Consider the following 20,362-nt stretch of genomic DNA (forward strand, 5'->3'; position numbering starts at 1 on the left):
AATGCAAACAGTTTACATTCATTTCCCAGTGTTCTTTCTTTGGGTGTAGCTGCTTCTGTCCATCCTTGATCAATTGAAACTGAGTTAGATCTCTTTGTTGAAGAAATCCACTTCCATCAGAATAGATCTTCATACAATATCATTGTTGAGGTAAGTCTCTCCAAGCCTCTCTGTATTCATTCTGCTGGTCATTTCTTACAGAAAAATAATATTCCATAACATTCATATACCACAATTTACCCAACCATTCTCCAATTGATGGGCATCCATTCATTTTCCAGTTTCTAGCCACTACAAACAGGGCTGCCACGAACATTTTGACATATAAAGGTCCCTTTCCCTTCTTTAGTATCTCTTTGGAGTATAAGCCCAGTAGTAGCACTGCTGGATCAAAGGGTATGCACAGTTTGATAACTTTTTGAGCATAGTTCCAAACTGAAAAGAGCATTAGATTTGAAGTAAAAGGATCTGGGTTGAAATCTTACCTCTGTTGCTAACTACTTGTGTGAATCTTGTGTGTTGATCATTTAATTTTTTTGTATCTCAATTTCCTCAGCTGTAAAATATGGAAGTTGGATTAAGGGACCTTGTGTGTTGATCATTTAATTTTTCTATATCTCAATTTCCTCAGATGTAAAATATGGAAGTTGGATTAAGGGATCTCTAGGTTCCTTCTGGGGAAACTAGGTAGAATAATGGATATACTGTTAGCCCTAGAATTGGGAAGACTCATCTTTCTGAGTTCAAATGTGACCATAGATATCTACTTTCTATGTGACCCTAGGCACTCATCTAATACTCTTTGCCTCAGTTCCTCATCTTCAAAATGATCTGGAGAAAGAAATGGCAAGCTAATCTGGTGTGTCTGCCAAGAAAACCTTAAAAAGAGGTCATGGAGAAGAGAATATGAGCTAGAGAAAGAAATGGCAAACCACTCTAGTGTCTCTGCCAAGAAAATCCCAAAAGAGATCATGGAGAGGAGGACATGACTGAAAAATGACTTAAAAACCAATAAAAAAGTTTTTTCTAGCTTTAAAGTCCTTGAGTTTGACCAATGGAAAATATAATTGTAGCAACTAGTAAAATTTGGAAATGGGATTTCAATTCACTACCAACTTCCCACAACAGGTATTGATGCTTAGCATTCATTATTTTGAATGATAATAGGATCATAGACATAAATTTGGAAGGGACTTCAGAGAGCATTTGGTCCAATTCCCTCATTATATAATGAGAACCTGAGGCCCAAAATGGTGAGAGTGATTTACTTATGGACACACAAGTAGTAGAATAAGATCAGGTCCCTAGATTACAAATCCAACACATTTTCCACTATCCAATGTTTAATCTTTAACAAGTTAATATATGGTTGGTGAATAAGTGAATGGACTTAGAACAAATTTTGGAGATACAGAGCAAAAGCAAATATAATTCCTTTTCCTATGGAACTTACATTCCAATGTAGGAAATGTATACATATATAGGTAAATATTGTTTTGTTTTTTGCTTTTTTGCACTTTTTTTCCAATTATATGTAAAAATAATTTTCAACATTAATTTTTGTAAGGTTTTGAGTTCCATTTTTCCCTCATTCCTTTTTTCTTCTCCAAGAGAGCAAGTAATCTGATATAAATTATACATATATAATCATGTAAAATATATTTCCCTATTATTGTGAAAGAAAAATCAGAAGAAAGGGAAAAATCATGAGAAAGAAAAAAACAAAAAGCAAATTAAAAAAAGTGAAAATATCATCCTTTAATCTGCATTCAGACTCCATAGCTCTTTCTCTGGATGTGTATGACATTTTCATCACAAGTCTTTTGGAATTGTCTTAAATCACTGCACTGCTGAGAAGAGCTAAGTCTATCATAATTGATCATTACGCAATATTGCTATTACAATGTTCTCCTGGTTCTGCTCACTTTAATCAGCATCAGTTCATGTATGTCTTTCCAGGATTTTCTGAAATTCACCTGCTCGTCATTTCTTATATAACAATAATAACCCACTACATTCATATAACTTATTCAGCCATTCCCCAATTGATGGGTATCTCTTCAATTTCTAATTCTTTGCCAGCACAAAAATAGCTGCTATAAATATTTTTGCACATATAGGTGTTTTCTGCCTTTTTATGATCTTTTTTTGGGATACAATTGGATCAAATGCTATGTACAATTTCATAGCCATTTGGCCATAGTTCCAAATTTCTCTCTAGAATGGTCAGATCAGTCCACAGCTTCACCAATAGTGCATTACTGTCCCAGTTTTCTGACAACTCAAAAAAGTTTGTCGTTGTCTTTTTCTGTCATCTTAGCCAATCTGAGAGGTATGTAGTGATACCTCAGAGTTGTTTTAACTCGAATTTCTCTAATCTGTAGCGATTTTAAATTTGACTGTAAATAGTTTTAGTTTCTTCATCTGAAAACTCCTGTTCATATTCTTTGACCACAGGCATATATTGTTGTTGTTGTTCAGTTGTTTTCATTTAGGTATGATTCTTTGAGACTCTATTTGCTTTTCTTGTCAGAGATACTGAAATGATTTTCTATTCCTCTTTCAGTTTATTTTACAGATGAAGAAGCTGAGACAAACAGGGTTAAGAGTACATAGCTAGTAAGTATCTGAAGCTGGATTTGAACTCATAAAGATGAGTCTTCCTAACTCTCTCTAGACCTAGCATTCTATCCACTGTATTACCTAACTGCCTATAGGGGTGTGTGTATGTGTGTGTGTGTGTGTGTGTGTATACACATATGTATATATATATATATATATATATATATACATACATACACAAAGTAGATATAATGTAACATATCTTTAAAGAGGAAGGGACCAGAAGATGAAGGTACTGAGAAAGGCTTCCTGTAGGAAATAGCATTTGAAGTCTTGAAGGAAGCCAGAGGATTCTAAGAAACAGAGGTAAAAGTGCATTCTGGGCATAATGCACAGTCAGTGCAAAGGCATGGATATGAGAAGAGTGTCGTGTGTGAGAAACAGCAAATAAGTCAGTACTGCTGGATAGTAGAGTTCATGGAGGGAACTAATATATAAGAAAATTATACATATAGGAAGGTGTAAGGTTATGATGAGATTTAAACACCAAACAATAGATTTTATATTTGACAATAATGTATTAGGGACCCCGTTAAGTTTGTTGAGTAGAGGGTAGGTGCTGATACGTTCATATTTATCCTTTAGGAAGATAACTCGGGTAGCTGGGTGAAGGATGGATTGGAGTGGGAAGAAACGAAGCAGAAAGGATAATTAAAATGACATTATTAAATAGCCCAGGCAAGATGTGATGATAAGGACCTGAACTTTGGGGTAGCTGTGTAAATAGAACAGGGGAATATAAAATATGTTGTCAGGAAATAAATGACAATGTTTGTCAACTAATTAGATCTGTAGAGCTAAGAATATGACACCAAAGTTATGAATCTGATGATTGGAAGGATGGGTGGTTCTCTTGATAGTAAGAAGGAAGTTTCAAAAAAGTGTATTCCTTGGGAGAGGGCAAAGATAATGAGTTTTGTTTAGGATCTGTTGAATTTGAGATGCCTATGGAACATCCAGTTTGAAAGGTTCAATAGGCAATTTGTAATACGTGGCTGTCACTTAGGAGAGAGATTAAGACTGAATACATCAATCTATAAATCATCTCCATAGAACTGATTATTGAATACATGGGAACTAAATAGATTACCAACTGAGAGATTATAGAGAAAGAAAAGGGAATCCAGGACAGAATCAGTTAGTGAGCATGACATGGATGAAGATCTGACAAAGGGAATTTAGATGAAAATGTCAGAGAGGCAGCTTCCTTTGAGCGATGAAGCTGGAACATATATTGTAGAGAGTTTTAAGAAGAGAGTGAGAGGAGGGAAGTGAAGTATTTTTTTTCAGTTTATCTGAAAAGGGAAGAAGAAACATGGGATAACAGCTAGTGAGAATAATAAGATCTAGTGAGAGCTTTTTGTTTTATTTTTGTTTTTTGTATGGAGGGAAGAAAACACTGGATAGGGAGAACCAATAAGTAGGCATAATCACACTTTTAATTTTACCATTATTCACAATTATTCCACTTCCATGTTCAATAACTCTCAATAATAACATTCAATTTTAAAGCATAGGGAAAATAGGATGACAAAATATAATAAATAGATAAAGGAATTTCAGAGTTCTTGAGCTTGGAAGTGGAACACGTGTGAATGATGACAAGATCAAAGATATAACTATTGCTAAGTATGATTGGATTGGAGTAGAGGAGTAGTATCTAGGAGATGAGAACATTGAGGAATTGGGAGGTGAGTTTGTTTAAGGAAACAAACATTTATGTTGAAATTCTAGGGTATGAGAGCAGGAGGTAGGATAGAAAGAGAGACTGAAAAGGTACTAAATTCATTGAGAAAGGAGGGAGAATGTCCTACAGACAATATATAAATGCTGCTAGGATCTGGATTGGATAACAAATTTGCAAAGGATGAATCTCAAGGGAGAGAGATTGCTGAGTGATGGTGGTAGTAGGAGAATATGGAAGTGAAGGTAGGGAGTAAGTGTTCCACTTCCAAGCTCATCATTCCCAGATTTTATTTATTTATTTTTTATTAAAGCTTTTTCTTTTCAAGACATGTGCATGGATAATTTTTCAACATTAAGCCTTGCAAAACCTTGTGTTCCAATTTTCCTCTCAATCTCTACCCCCTTCTCTAAATGGCAAGTAATCCAATATATGTTAAACATGGTAAAAATATATGTTAAATCCAATATATATGCATGCATATTTGTACAATTATCTTGCTGCAAAAGAAAAATCAAATCAAACAGGAAAAAATGAGAAAAAATAAAATGCAAGCAAGCAACAACAAAAATAGTGAAAATACTATGTTGTGAACCACACTCAGTTCCCACAGTCCTCTCTCTATGTGTAGATGGCTCTCTTCATCACAAGATCACTGGAACTGGTCTGAATCATCTCATTGTTGAAGAGAGCCATGTCCATCAGAATTGATCATTGTATAATCTTCTTGTTGCCATGTACAATGATCTCCTGCTTCTGCTCATTTCAGTTAGCATCAGTTCATGTAAGTCTCCTCAGGACTCTCTGAAATCATCCTGCTGGTGGAGAAAAAGATATTTTAACTAAAATTCTCCACTTGTCCTTTAAAAGTATGTATTCAATGAAGTATGTATTTATGTTCATATATAGCACTAACTCACTAATTGCTGGAAAAATAAGCCCACTAACTCTCGTCTATTGAATATTGTCTCTACAGCATGGAGCACATGGAATAATTTCATTCCTGATAATATACAATGAAATAACTCTTTTTATTCTGAACTTAACAAATACCAAATTAAAAAGAATATTTACATATAAATAGTATAATAGAAGAGTAAATAAAACAGTGGATTTCTATTTTGCACAAATATAAAATAAATTCAGTGTGAAACTTTCAGTTGTTCTAATTATAATTTTTTTAGGGTTGTTCTTTTGTTCTTTTCTAAGTATTTTTAAAAAGAGCTATTTTCTTCCCCCCCCCCCAACTTTGTCCTTTCCCTTTTTCTTTCCCTTTCCCCCTTCCTACTTTTTCCCTTTTTTTTCTCTATTCTTCCCTCTCCCTTATTTCCTTTTCCTCTCTTTCATTCTTATCCTGCACGTCTCTCTGTCTCTGTCTGTCTCTCCCCTTTTAGGAAAAAGAATAGCAAAATAAGGCTCTTATAACACATATCACATATGTCTTTAGAAGACTGTTATTGATGCATGTCTTCCAAAATCCCTGTGTATTATTGGGATGAAGAAGGCCATGGTCACTCTCATTTTATGTTCATATCAACTAGTAATTTAGGTTGATTTCCTAGAATTGGAGGCTTATATTTCTTTAAATGCTCTATTTAACATTTAATATTTGCAAAAAGGCCTAGATGTTATCTAGTACAATACCATATCCTATCTCATTTGACTTTCCAGTACCCACCAGAGGGCCTTGCACATACTAGAAGCTCATTATATAGTTGTTAAATAAAAAAAAGAATAAAATTAATAAAAGTACCCCAGGAGAAACCATTTATTCAGAACAACCTCATATGCCGATTCCCTTCTGCTATGGCTATCCAAATCCCCCCTGTCCTTTAAAGTCAACTTTCTGAAGTCTGATCTTCTTAATGAAGCCATTCTTAACGAATCTTAAATTCTTAAAGAATCATGAAATTACTTACTATATCTCATTTACCATGTCATTTTATTCTTATACACTATAGCTTTGACTTGTGGGAAGAATAATAAGCATTATTCTTTGTTTTACAGATGGAGTATTCAAGACCATGAAAAATTAAGATAATAAATTTAAGATTGGAATGAAATTTTAGGTCTTTAGATTCCCATTACATTGTTCTTTCCACTAAATGCTTCTATTTCTCTTAATGTGACAGAGTGGGAGCCCCTATCACTATGAGTGGCAAGTTTTTCTCTGATCTTTTTGTTCAAATGAAAAGCATTTGAATGGTTCTATTCTGGTCTATCATTCTCCCAGGCATGAAGTAACAATAATTTTTACTTCTTACAGCATATTCTGCTTCTGACCTCTCCTGTCTATTCTAATAGTTAACATGATAGTTCAGATTCTTATTACTTCCTGCTTTGGCTAAGTCAATAGTTTTCTAATCAGTCTCATTACCACTTTTTTCCTTCTTTATTCCCCCTCCCAATTTTCCTTCCTCCAGGCCTTTGCTCCTATAATATTATTCCAGTTATGTAACTGCCTCCTGAAATACTGTCCATTATTTCAATCTCTCTTCCCTGATTCCCCAAATAGAAAGTGAATTCTTTTATCTCCAAACTCTCATAGTACTTTGTACTTTCCTAAACATCTATTCCATTCTAACATGTTTTTTTTTTTAATCTGTGTCAGTTATGTGAAGGCAGATATGTATCTTATTCCTTTTTTTATTCTCCTCAGTGAATAGCACATAATTACTCCTCAGTATATGTTGAATAATTGTTTGAAAAGCAAACAGCATAAGGGTTGAGAATAATTTTCACTGTTCTTCTTTCCCTTCCTTTCTCCCAATTAGCTTGTTCAAGGCATTTTTCATGTCCTCATTTCTCAGAGTGTAGATGATAGGATTTAGAAGGGGGGTGACAGCTGTGAAAAACACAGACACTACTTTGTCTTCAGGAAGGCTGGTGGAAGGGCGGGAATAGATAAAGATGCAGTGTCCCAAGAAAAGGGTGACCACTGTGAGGTGGGCTGCACAGGTTGACAGGGCTTTGCGCCTACCTGCTGAAATCCGCTTCCTCAGAGACACCAGGATGACAGCATAGGAGACCACCAATACTACAAAACAGACCACAGAAATTAGTCCACTATTAGAGACAATGAGGATCTCAATGATGCGGGTATCTGTGCAGGCCAGTTTGATCACTTGAGGTACATCACAGAAGAAGTTGTCAATCTCATCAGGACCACAGTAGGGTAGTTTGATGGTGAGGGAGGTCAAAGCTACTGAGTGGATAGTCCCTCCAGTCCAGAGGGCTGCAGCCAGCAGCACACACACCTTCCAGTTCATCACTGTCATGTAGTGCAGTGGGTTGCAGATGGCCACATAGCGATCATAGGCCATGACTGTGAGGAGAAAGATTTCTGTGCAGGCAAAGAGATGCAAGAAGAACATCTGAACTACACAAGCATCAAAAGAGATGAGCTTCTCCTCAGACCAGGTGTCTACTAGCATTTTAGGGACTGTGACAGTAGAGTGGCAGACATCAATGAAGGACAAATTGCTAAGGAAAAAATACATGGGGGTGTGGAGTCGACGATCATAGATAATAGTGATAACAATGAGGATGTTACCCATCAAGGTCAGGATATAGAAAATGAGAAATACTGCAAATACAACCATCTGCACCTTCTGGTTGGTGGATAGACCTCGCAACCGGAAATAAGTCACTGAAGTCAGATTGGACAGGATAGCCTCTTCCATTCTCTTTTTTTGGGGTAATCTGTCAGAGTTAAGAACATATTAGTACTTATTGTCTAAAATATTGTGTGGCTCAGAATGGTGAATGACCACCATGGAATAAAAAAGCTGGAGATATCTCTAGGAGCAAAAGGAAGGTTTATTTATACGTTTTTGTGAGAAGTGGGCCACCCTCCAGTCAAAAAAGCAATCAAAAGGAGGCAACATTTTAGGGACAGGTTTAATAGTTTAAATAGTCCCTAACACAAATACCTTTCCCACCACTGACCCTCACTCTTATTAACTAATGTCTTACATTTTAAATAAGGGAACTACCCAGGAAATTGAACTTTGGCCAATAAGTACATGGTTGTCCATATTTCATTGAGGTAGGAAGAAAATGATGTCATGGAAGAGTAGCAGGAAGGGGAAGTAGGTATGTCCTTGGGTCAATGCCCAAGGACTACCTTGAGGTCTACTCCACCTCTGGGGTAGAAGCCTTACTTGATTTTCACAATTGTCTTTTAGAGATCTCACTCCATCTTGTTCAGTATTAATTTGGACAATTAATCATATACCAACATTAAGTAGGTGCTTAATAAAAGCTTGTTGATTGATGAATTGATACTGTTTTGTATTGTTGCTTTATTTCAATCATATAGGTTTTTTCTGCTTAATTAGGTTGTAAGACCTTTGTGGAAAAGAAGAGAAAGAGTTTTACATTTCATCTGCATCTCCCTATTCCCAAATCCTACTCCTTGCCTTCCTTCCTTCAATTCATCCTTCATAGTGTTGATAAATCAATCTTATAAAGGCACAGATTTGATCATGTCATTTCTCTATTCAAAAATTTCACTGGTTAGCTATTGCTTAGTAGATAAGACACAAACTTGTTTTTTTAGCAGGGCATTTAAGTCCTTCTGGCTTTTATATTTTTAGGCTTATTTCATACAATTTCTATTTTATCTTTGTTCCAACTAACTTGACCTATTAGTTATTCTGCCAAATCAAATTGCTGTCTCCTGCTCTTATACACTTATGTAGGATGTTCCTCATGCCTAGAATGTATTCATCTTTACCTCTTAGAATCCTTCCCTTTTTAAAAAGTTTAGATCAATTGCCATTTCCTTCACCTTTTGGGACATTTTCAGATGTGATCTCTTCTCTTGTCCTCTTCCTCTCCCCCACTCCCCCTGTTCCTTATCCCTTTCAGCTGAAAGTGATTACTCCCTCCTTTAATATTCCCAGGATACTTTGTTTTAAATATTCCTTTTGCCCCATCACATTTTACTTTGTATTATACTTACCTGTTTACATACCATATGATCCTCAATAAACTCAAAGCTCCTTGAGGACAGGGGCTATTTTCCTTCATGAACCTGGTGGATTACTATATTTTGTACATATTTCATTTCTTCAAAAATTTGTGAATTTGCATTGTAGATATTTTCTTTACTGACATAAACCTTAAGAAAGTCATTTAATCTTTTTTTGGGCCTCAGTTACTTCATTTGAAAATGAAAGATTTATACTAGATGGCTTTTGAGGTCCCTTTAAATCTAGATCTACAATCCTCTATTTTTTTAAAAATAATAATTAGCTTTTTATTTTTCAAAGTACATGAAAAGATAGTTTTCAACATTCAGCCTTCCAATCTTTTGTGTTCCAAATTTTTCTCCCTACCTTCTCCTTCTCCTAGATATAATCCTCTAATCTTATGAGATCATATCCCCTCTACAAATTAGTAGATGGTCCTTGAGAGTTGCTTTGACTGAATATTTATTATCTCCTAGCTAGTGTGGTGCTGAATCTTTTTGACTTTAGCTAAACTGGTTCTTGAAGAGTGGATATATGAACCATCATCAGGCTCATCCTTGAACCCTTCTTCATTTTAGTAGAACCTCTCAGTAATAGAAGTCTACTATAGAGCATTCAAGAGCTAAGGTCTCATTCATTCCATCATGAGCTAGCAGAATTTTAGGAGAGGCTAGACATGTAAGAAATGTTTGTTTGAACTGAACTGAAGTAATTTTAATCCAATGTTAGCTTCATTGAGGATAGAATTAATTTTGAGAAGTTAGTAAAGATATATCAAAAGAAACTCAAAGTATATACAGAAAAGTATACTTGGCGTAACAGAGCACTAAAGCCAGTAGGAACCTTAGAGCTAATTTAATCTAGCCCATCCATTTATGGATGGGATGGGAAAACTGAGACTCAGAGAAAGTAATTGCTAATTAGTACAAGAACCATGGCTAGGATTCAATAAGAAAAACATGTAAACACAAAAGAGAAGGGAGAATCATATTCATTGTCTCAGAAATAGGTATCTGTTGGACAGTCTAGAAGCAAAGATTTAGGGGGTTTGAATTTGAGATCTTTTTATTTCTTCTTATTCCAGACAGTTTCCAGGTCTCCATGTCAGTTTTTCCTCTTCCCTCTTTGCTTGTCTCTCCTACCTTGAGGATCTAATATTGATGATCTGTCTCACAATGGAAACCAGGAATATCCATATATCTGAAAACTTAATCACTAACAAAGGCCTAACAGAAAGATGTGTGTAGTTGAGATGGATGTATAAGGAATGCTTGGATAATATTTTCATTTCAATAGAGATTATCTGGTAACAAGATTCTATAATCCAAAGGAGTTAATCTCTTTCTTGCCTGGTCATTCAAACTGTGGGGCAGTTCAAGTAGGGATGTTTGGGAAGCAGGATATTATTTTTGGTACCTCTTAGCCAGCCACTCACTTATCTAATTAGTATGATTTTTCCATGACTATACAAGCCAAGAATAATGTTCTGATGTAGTAATAATTTGAATAGTCCTCATATAGCTCTTTTTGTTTGTCCAGGAAACCACAAAATGGGGTCATGAAGAGTAGGACACAGCTGAGAAGACCAAACAACAACAATCTCTTTTTGTATCTCTAGCACCTAGCCCAGGACCTGGAATATAGTAAGCATTCAATAAATGTGCATTAAATTGAACTCAAACACTGCACATTACATTAAAAAATCCATAAAGAAGTATTTAGAACAAGACTATGTATTAGCTAATCATCAATTAACAAGTAGTTATTAAGTACCTATTATGTTAAAGATATTGTGTAAGGATTGTAGATAAAAGAAAAAAATTAACTAGTCCTTATATTCAAGGAATTATATTCTTTGAAGAGGGAAGGGACATAAATAGATAAGTATAAAAACTAGTGTGAAGGAGAGATCAAGGCAGAGTACTCTATGCTACACACACTATGAGTATTTAAGGAAGGAGGGTATGCTTTTGCTGAGATTCACACACTGTACTCCCATCTTAATACTTTATGCCCTGACTTCTTTAGGATGCTTGAAGACCTTTTTTTTTGAGTGTTCTTTTGAGCACAGATAAAGCTTTTACCCAGAAACTGAGAGGTTGTGATAACAACTGAATAATTTTCTTAGTGTGCCTTGCTACTACATTACTTCTTTTCAAGCAATCTATAGTCTAGCCAAACTATGCCTCAGGAATGAACCAAATTCCTCACGAATGACATGCTCCCTCCCATTTCCAAGCCTTTGCATTAGAAGTCCCTCATTCTTCAAGTGCAATACCCACTTAATCTACACTTAGAATCCCTTCTTTCCTTAAAAACTCTTTTCAAGTGATACTCTTTCTATGAAGGTTTTTCCTATTTCTTCCCATTGCTAGTGCTTTCTCCCTCCATTTTACCTTGTCTTTATTTTATATAAGCTTTGTAAATAGTTATCATTGTTGTACTATTTGTATATATTATGTATCTATTAATTTATTTAGTTGTTACCTCACTACCTAGAAAGTAAGGTTCTTGAGGAGAGAAACGGTTTAATTTTTTTCTTTTTATCCCAGGTGCCTAGCACACAGTAAATGTTTAGTGTATGTTTATTCATTCATTAAAAGCCTGAAAGAATCTAGAAGGTGGTGATAGAGAAAATGTTTTCTTATATGTGAGTATTATTTAGAACTGGAAGAATTTAAGATTAACTAGTTCAACCATTTACTTACAGACAAGAAAACTGAGGCCCAGAGAGGTGATATGATTTGCCCAGAGTCAAGCCATTAGTTAGTTAGTGCTGGGATGATTTGAACTGAGTTCTCATGATTCTTCCTTCAATGTACTTTCTCTACTTTGGTGCAGATGAGGACCAAATTGTCTCCTTCCAAGTCAGAAGAGGATAATGAATCCAAATGACATTATTTGTTTGGATACTTGTCCTATTCTCCTTCATAGTACAATAGCAGTGTCTGAGTTGGTCTTCTGGGGCTGGAAATAGCTAATACCTAGTTATTTTTTCTTTCTTTCATAAGTTTGCCATTCTTTTAACTCACTGAGATGCAGAATTTGAAAGCTGGAAGGAACCTTGAGGACTGCCTAATTCATTGCTCTCTCTCTCTCTCTCTCTCTCTCTCTCTCTCTCTCTCTCTCTATATATATATATATATATATATATATATAAAACTGAGAACTAAATAATTTAAATCACTTGTCCAAGGTCATACCACTAATGAAATATTTGGGAAGAGAACTAATTCATGGTCACTACATTTTGCAATGAAAAATAGAAGAGTTGTACCAGAGATAGATGAACTTGTAAAGGAGTTAAAGTTTGTTTATGACAGTTTCCCATATGGTTGGCGTATTACCCTTCTGTGCCCAGCCAATTGCATTGGAATTTTCTTTTTTGATTTACCTCTATTATAGTGAGAATGTACACCCCATCTAGGGTAATCTACTCCTGTTAGTGCACTTTGCTCCACCACCCATTTGTACATTTTCTCTCCCACTGAAACTTCCTTGTTTGTTTCTTCCATGCCTTCAGGACTAGAGTCTCTAAATAATCTAATAAATGAATCTGTGCAATTAAGTGAGTAGTTAAATGACAGAAATTTTTCTTCTACCCCTCCCTCTCAGCTTTTATGCTTCTTTTAAGTAGCACATAGATATTTAAATAGTAGCCTTCTAAAGATGATTCTGTTAATGTCTAAATTAGTGGAGTGATTGTGTTGATGGGAATTTCAGACAAGATGGGGTTTAAATATATGATCATATGATGATCAAAAAAAACTAATGCTACTTTGTTTGGAGAAAACAACACTAAGGGTGTGTGTGTGTGTGTGTGTGTGTGTGTGTGTGTGGTGGGAGAGAGAGAGAGAGAGAGAGAGAGAGAGAGAGAGAGAGAGAGAGAAAGAAAGAGGGAGAGAGACAGAGAGATCGTGAGAGACAGAGACAGAGACAGAGTGAGACAGAGATAGAGATAGAGACAGAAAGAGACAGAGATAGAGACAGAGAAACAGAAAGATAGAGGCAGAGAGACAGAAACAGAGAGAGAGGGGGTGGGGAGAAAGACAGAGAAAGATAGAGAAACAGAGAGACAGAGACAGAGGCAGAGAGATGGAGAAGAAGAGAGAGACAGACACACAGAAACAAAAAGAGAGACAAAGTGAGACAGAAACAGAGAGGCAGAGACACAGAGAGAGAGATAGAGAGAGGGAAGGAGGGAGGAAGGGAGGAAGAGAGAAAAAGAGAGAAGAGAGAGAGACAGAGATAGACAAGGAAATAGAGAGACAGAAAGAGAGAGAGAGAAATACACACAGAGAGACAGAGAGATAATAGTTTTCAAGCATTTGAAGAATTCTCATGTAGAAGAGGAATTTTTCTCATTGGGTATGGCTTCAAGTGACAGAATAAGAACCAAATATGTAAAAGTTACAAGGAGATATTTAATTTCAGTAAAAAACCATTCTAAGAATTAGAATTCTTAAAAAAAATTGGAATGAGCTGTTTTGAAAAGTAGTGAGGTCATCCATTACTTTGAGGAGAGATCTTGCTTTATTTTGTTTTATTTTTTGTTTCATTAACACATAGAAACCTGATAGGAACCTCTATCTGCATTTCAGAGATGGAAGAGAATATTCATAGGGATCATGCTTTTTAGAAGGGATGGAGCCTGTTTGCTGCTGATGTCTACATTTTTTTGAATTTGTGGAACTGGGAGGCAGGGAAAAGATGCTATTAACTTTGTCTCAGTTTGTCAGGGGAGGGAATAAAGGAAAGTGAAATGTCCTTAAAAAAAAAAAAAGAGGAGTGAGTCCTCCAACACCAGGGGCCATCTAAACAGAGGCTGGAGGGGATCAGTTCTTTTAACAGGGGACTAATATGGGACTACTGGGAACAGGTCTAAGACTGAGAAATTTCGGGGCAGAAGCCACCTTTCAATAACATTCAGATTGGATCCTGTTACTCCGATTCTGAGTAGGTCTGACCTTGGTATATTTTCGCAATTTTAGGCTTCAGTCATAGGAGCTGGATTCAGATCTTTGCCCTGTCAATTACTACTTGTGGGATCTTGGGTAAATTGCTTAGTCTCTCCATGCCTCAGTTTCCTCATCTGTAAAATGAGAGGTTAGTTTAGATATTTTCAAGGTTCCATCCAATTCTAAATCTATGACATTAAAGTAGTACTGGATTTTGTAGTTCACAAAATATCCTTAGAGAGTTGATTTAAATCTTTTTTTTTTTTCCACACAAAGAAACAATCATTTGTATTTGCTTTCTTTAAGATCTTCTGAACTCTAATAGTGTTAATGCAAAACTGATACTCTCAAGAACTGACCAGATAACCTCCGGGGTAAATTCTGGGTCCAGTTTTTATCCAGTCTTGCGTTGCCAGACTCAGGCAGCATGGTTCAATTGAAAGCAGGTAGAAATTCAGCTTTCTGCCTCTATCTAATAAAATGGAATTGTAAGGTAGCTTTGAGATCTAGTCCAATTTCCTCAATTCATAGGTGAGGAAACTAAGGCATAAAAAGTATCCTAATTTACCCAAGGTCCCACAGTAAGCTCATAGCACAATTAGGATTCAAATTTGGGTCTCCTAGTTCCTAGTCCAATATGACTACCTTTTTAAAAAGTACTCCTTTTCATCACTCTCTTTTCCCCTTTCCCCTTCTACTCTCACCCCAATGCTTGGGTAAATGACTATTCAACCAACTACAGTAGAAATCTGGTGTTGATCTATAATGAAAACCTATCAAGAGAGATTAGAAATAAGAAGAAAAGGCTGATTTCTTAATCAGAGAAAAGAATAAAGCCAACAGTATGATGAAACTTACCTTTTATTGTTTCTCCAATGTACTCCAAATGATCCCACTTTTGGATAATTGACTGGTCAGTACTGAAACCTTAGCTTAAGGAAGATTACCTTGCAAGAAGTGCTTAAATAAGTGACTCTTCCTCACAGTATCTTAGTTTCCTTACCTGTAAAATGAGACTAGGAGCAGAAAATCTCTAAGGTTCCTTTCTACTTTAACATTTTATGATTTTGTGATTCCAATTTGTTTAATTTCATTTCTCCTTAGGAGAGATGAAAAACATAATTTCCTTGTGCCTTTTTTAACAGAAGAATTGCTTAATCAATGATATGATACAGTAGAGAATAGTTGCAAGTTTCCTCTAATGAAAGATGCTATTCAAATTTTACACAATTTCTTTAGAATTTCTGAAAAATTTCTATATTTTCATATAGATTCCAACAATAATTCTAAAATGTATTTTACATCTTTTCAGACAGAATTGTGATGAAAAGAATGAACTAAAATATCAATTTATTAGATCTTTAAACATCACATTTGTGTTTTGAACACAGAGCATTAGCTTAATTTTCTAAGGAGCAGATAGAAATCAAAACATCAATTTCCTTTAGTATTCTCTAAGAATTGACCATGTTCTGCTACTTTCAGAATGGATTCCTGCCTGCCACTCCCCTTTACTAGGAAAGGGGAATTTTGGAGTGGAGAGAAGAAAGAATAGGAAAAAAGGGAGAGAGGACTGTTCAGGAGTGCTCCCAAATTCCTCTGCCAGGTACTATTCCCCACTGCTCTTCTACTCTATTTATGGCCTTTTTAGCCTTGGGAAATCCTTGGAGATGATATCAACAAACGCTAGATACTAGTTAAATAAAGTGAATGTAACAGGGACTTAGGTTGCACCACTGATTGTTAAAGAAATTATTATGAAAATGTTTAAGAGTTTAAAACAGTTATGTTGTCTTTCCCATTTGAATGTGGGACAAAGATTATGTTTCTGCCTTTCTTTTTATCTTCATTATGGTATATTGTAAACACTTAATAAATGTTTGTTGATAAACTAATATCTATAGGGGCAGATGAAGTTGAAAATTAGAGCAATCATCTAGATAATTTTTTAAAAACTGCTTTGTCTAAATCATTTTAGACAAGATTATATATTGGGTGTCTGGATTAACCAGAAAATACTCTTAAATCTCTAGGGTCCTTTTTTTTGACTTATTCCCTCACTGGCTAAATCACAAGAAGAATCAAATGGTAAGAAAGGCTGATTCTATGTTTAAAAGTAAAGAATGGAATTCTTTATATTAGAATAGTATTCTAATGGCCAGGGCCATAAAAATGAGAAGAATTGAGTTAGGACCAATTTAATTTAATCCAATACATATTTATTAAGAACCTACTATTGAGCAGCTAGGTAGTGTAGTGAACTACTGGGTCTGGAGTCAGGAAGACTCATGTTCCAGCCTTAGACACTTATTAACTGATGCTGGGCAAATCACTCAATCCTGCTTGTCTCAGTTTTCTCATCTGTAAAATGAGCTGGAGAAGAAAATGGCTAACTACTACCACTCTACTATCTTGCCAAGAGAACTCCAAATGTGATTTTGGTCACAAAGTCTTAGGCATGACTGAAATGACTGAATTACAAGAAAATATGTGCAGAATATAGTGTTAGACATTCATGGTGATAAGGTTTATATAAAATGTAGTCTCTGTTCTCAGGGAGCTTATTAGATGGGGTGGAAGGGAATAAACATTTATACATATATATTAAATGCTCAGTACTGTGCAAGATGCTTTTATAAGCCTTATCTTACTGGATCTTCATAATAACTCTGAGAGGTATGTGCTATTTACAGCTGAGGAAACTGAGGCAAAAGAACTTAAGTGATTTGCTTAGAATCACAAAGCTAGTAAGTTATCATGCTCCAATGAAAGAATAAGACACAGAGAGATAAGTATAATACTTGCTTGATAGCTTTGGAGAGTCATTGCTGTCATTTGGAGACTAAGAACTTTTTAAGCATATCCACTACTACTTGAAGAGTATGAGAGAATTACACAGTTATGCTGGCCCTGCTAGAAGTTATTTTTATAGAATGACACTGTAATATTTCATTATATTTATATATCCTAATTTATTCAACTATTATCTAGTCACTGGACATCTAATTTGAATCCAGGTTTTTTACTTTTCTCTATTGTATTATGAAAAAAATTTTTGAGAGGATATTTTTCTTTCTTTCTTCTGTTTTGTCAATAATCTCTTTAAGATAAGATCCCAGTCCTAGTAACTACTGAGTCCATGAATGTGAATATCAAAAACTCACATAATATAATTTCTCCATTGTTTTTCATAAAATAAGGGGAAAATAAATTCGAGGAAGCGAGATGACTCAATGGGTAGAGTACTGGGCCTGGAATAAGGGAGACACTTATTCAATGCAACCTCAACATTTCAAATGCAACCTCATACATTAGCTATGTGATTCTAGGAAAAAAAATCGCTTAACTTTATTTATTTATTTAAATTTTTTTTTTTATTTTTCTTTTTTACTGAGGCAATTGGGGTTAAGTGTCTTGCCCAGGGTCCCACAGCTAGGAAGTGTTAAGTGTCTGAAACCAGATTTGAATTCAGGTCCTCCTGACTTCAGGGTTGGTGCTCTATCCACTTTGCCACCTAACTGCTCCACTTAACTTTTATTTGTCTTAGTCTACTGGAAAAGGAAATGATAAACCACCCCAGTATCTTTGCCAAGAAAATCTCATGGATAGTATTGGCATGCTATGGTCCACAGAGTCACAAAAAGTCACACATGACTGAATGATTGTACAACAAGAACAGACTCTGGAAAAAGCCAAAATTTTAGTAGAAGTCATTAAAAGATAGTTCATGAGGGCTGACTAATAGGAGCTAGGATTGGTTTACTAAGAACTCACCATGTCAGACTTATTTCATTTTTTTCTTTCTTTTTGAATGAATGAATAAATGAAACAGCATTTTAAAAATACTTGCAATGTGCCAAATACCACGCTAAGTGCTAAGGACACAAATATAAAAGAGAGTCTCTGCAGTTCAAGGAACCAGAGCTGACTATACATTCTAATGGAAAAAACAATTATAGGGGAGTGGTAGCTAGGAAGGGCCACTTTTGTCTAGCAAGTCACAGGTATGGTGAGTGGGACCATAGTGGAATAGGTTAATAAACCTCATTCAGGAAGACTGGCAAGATGATTTAATCATGGTTCATAGTTCTAGAACTGGAAGTGGAGAAAAGGAAAAGAAGGAGATTGGCCATTGACAAGATTTTGGAGGAAGTAGATAGAAATAAGGAAATGAAGTGAAGCATGGCAGAGGCTTAACTTTTTAATGACATTTGGATGGTCGAAATGGAAAAAAAAAAACATGGATTAGAAAATGGTATAATTATATGTATTTACAGACAAAAGTTTTGATGAATAGATTGATGTCAAGGTAGATGGAGGTATCTCTTAGGCTTCAGTAGGGCTCTGTCTGTGGTTGTTTTCTTCAACATTTTTCCCTCCACTGGCTTGATTGAAGATGCTGATACAACAATTATCTACTTTTCAGATGATACAGAGAGTTAGGAGTAGATAATAACATCCAAAACCAGATTTTAATATTATCTCAATAAATTTGGAAGAAGAGTTGAAAGCATGATGAAATTTAATGACATTTTAAAACTGTCAACCCTTTCACTAAGTGAAATATGTGAGTAAGTTCACGATTGGGGAAGACCTGGCTTGATAGAAATTCATGTGTAAAAGCCCTCAGAAATCATAAGCTCAATATTTTATCCCCACTACTATAAAAAATGGACATAACTTCAGGTTGTATTATAAACAGTATTAATATTGATAATGTGTTCATTATCTAATCACAGTTGTTAGCTGTGATAATAATATTTCATTCCCTTAAAAATATGGGATTTCTGTGGTGGAGGTATTATTTTTATTGAGGTAAATCAGACTTTCTCTATGATTTAATAGATTAAATAATCTTGGAGAGTTCTGTGACTGAAAGATTTACTTCCCTGAGGACAATATAGGAACATGCCTCTTTGACTTGAAAAGCCTGGTCCTTTAATGACATATCTAGTCCATTATTGTTTGTAGACTTGAAGATGTTATAGCTTGGCAGGACCTAGTAGAGCTCAGAATCAATTCCATTCAATAATAACAAACAACAAAAACAACAAACAACAAATAATATTTACTCAGGCTTGTCATTTAGGAAACTCCACAACATTCAAGATAATGTTTTGTTCCAAATTTTTCTCCCTCCTTCCATTATATCCCCCCTCCTCAAGAAAGCAAGTGATCTGATCGAAGTTAAACATGCAATCCTTTTAAATGTATTTCCATATGTGTCATATTGTACAAAAAAAATCAGACCAAAAGAGAAAAAAAACAGAAGAAAAAAAAGCAAATTTAAAAAATAAATATAAAAAAGTGAAAGTACTGTGCTTTTTATATTTCTCTCTCTGCTTGTGGATGGCATTTTCCATTCTAAGTCTATTGGAATTGCCTTGAATCACCACATTGCTCAACGTTGATCATCACATAATCTTGCTGTTACTGTGTGCAATGTTCTGATTCTGCTCATTTCACTTAGCATCAGTTCATGTAAGTCTTTCCAGACTTTTATGAAATTAGCTTACTCACTATTTCATATAGAACAATAATATTCCATTCCATTCATATGCCATAATTTATTCAAACATTCCCCATATAGTAAGTAAACTTTTAACAGATTAACATTTCTCATTCCCAAATCATCTTTTTTTCACTTCATTCATTTTTCCTTTTTTTATGGTACCAAACCTCAAAATGAAATCTTTCATTTCATTTGGTATGTGAAGCTCTCCATACTTAATGTGGCCTGGGGGAAGAGGAAGGAGGATTCTGAATCCACCCTTTCACCCTTGTACTAATTAGCCTAGACAAAAAAACTCTACCTGGAACTCTTTAAAAGTTTTCCACACATTTTCATGTGCCATCATTATTGAAAACTCTAGCACCAGCATCTGTTTCTCTTCCTAGACCTTCCTTCTTCACTGTTGAAGCTTGTTGTTTGTCCTTCATTTGAAAGGACCAGTGACACCATGGGATGATATCTTAACTTGAGCATGAATTGGATTTAAGTGAGGCAGAGTTGCATAACATCATTACCCCTGATGTAAGTAATTCAATGGAACAATCTCTGATCTCACTGTTATAGATAGGTATGTGATCCAGCGGTATGGATTACAACCTATCTATATCCT

At 35.2% G+C, this 20,362-nt stretch overlaps 1 protein-coding gene across 1 annotated transcript; it reads right to left on the reverse strand.

Annotated features, from left to right (window-relative positions):
• Window positions 1-7,044: 7,044 nt before the first annotated feature.
• On the reverse strand, window positions 7,045-7,989 carry LOC100918326 (olfactory receptor 4E1). The gene has a single exon (XM_003755814.1). The coding sequence runs from the start codon at window positions 7,987-7,989 to the stop codon at window positions 7,045-7,047; it is 945 nt and encodes a 314-aa protein (XP_003755862.1).
• Between the last annotated feature and the right edge of the window lie 12,373 nt (window positions 7,990-20,362).

Source organism: Sarcophilus harrisii, chromosome 2 (genome assembly GCF_902635505.1).
Source record: "Sarcophilus harrisii chromosome 2, mSarHar1.11, whole genome shotgun sequence".
In the NCBI taxonomy this organism is placed as follows: Eukaryota; Metazoa; Chordata; class Mammalia; order Dasyuromorphia; family Dasyuridae; genus Sarcophilus; species Sarcophilus harrisii.

What these genes read in the sequence shown, in the direction of transcription:
- LOC100918326 (XM_003755814.1), bottom strand. Translation starts at nt 7,989, where the DNA reads ATGGAAGAGGCTATCCTGTCCAATCTGACTTCAGTGACTTATTTCCGG.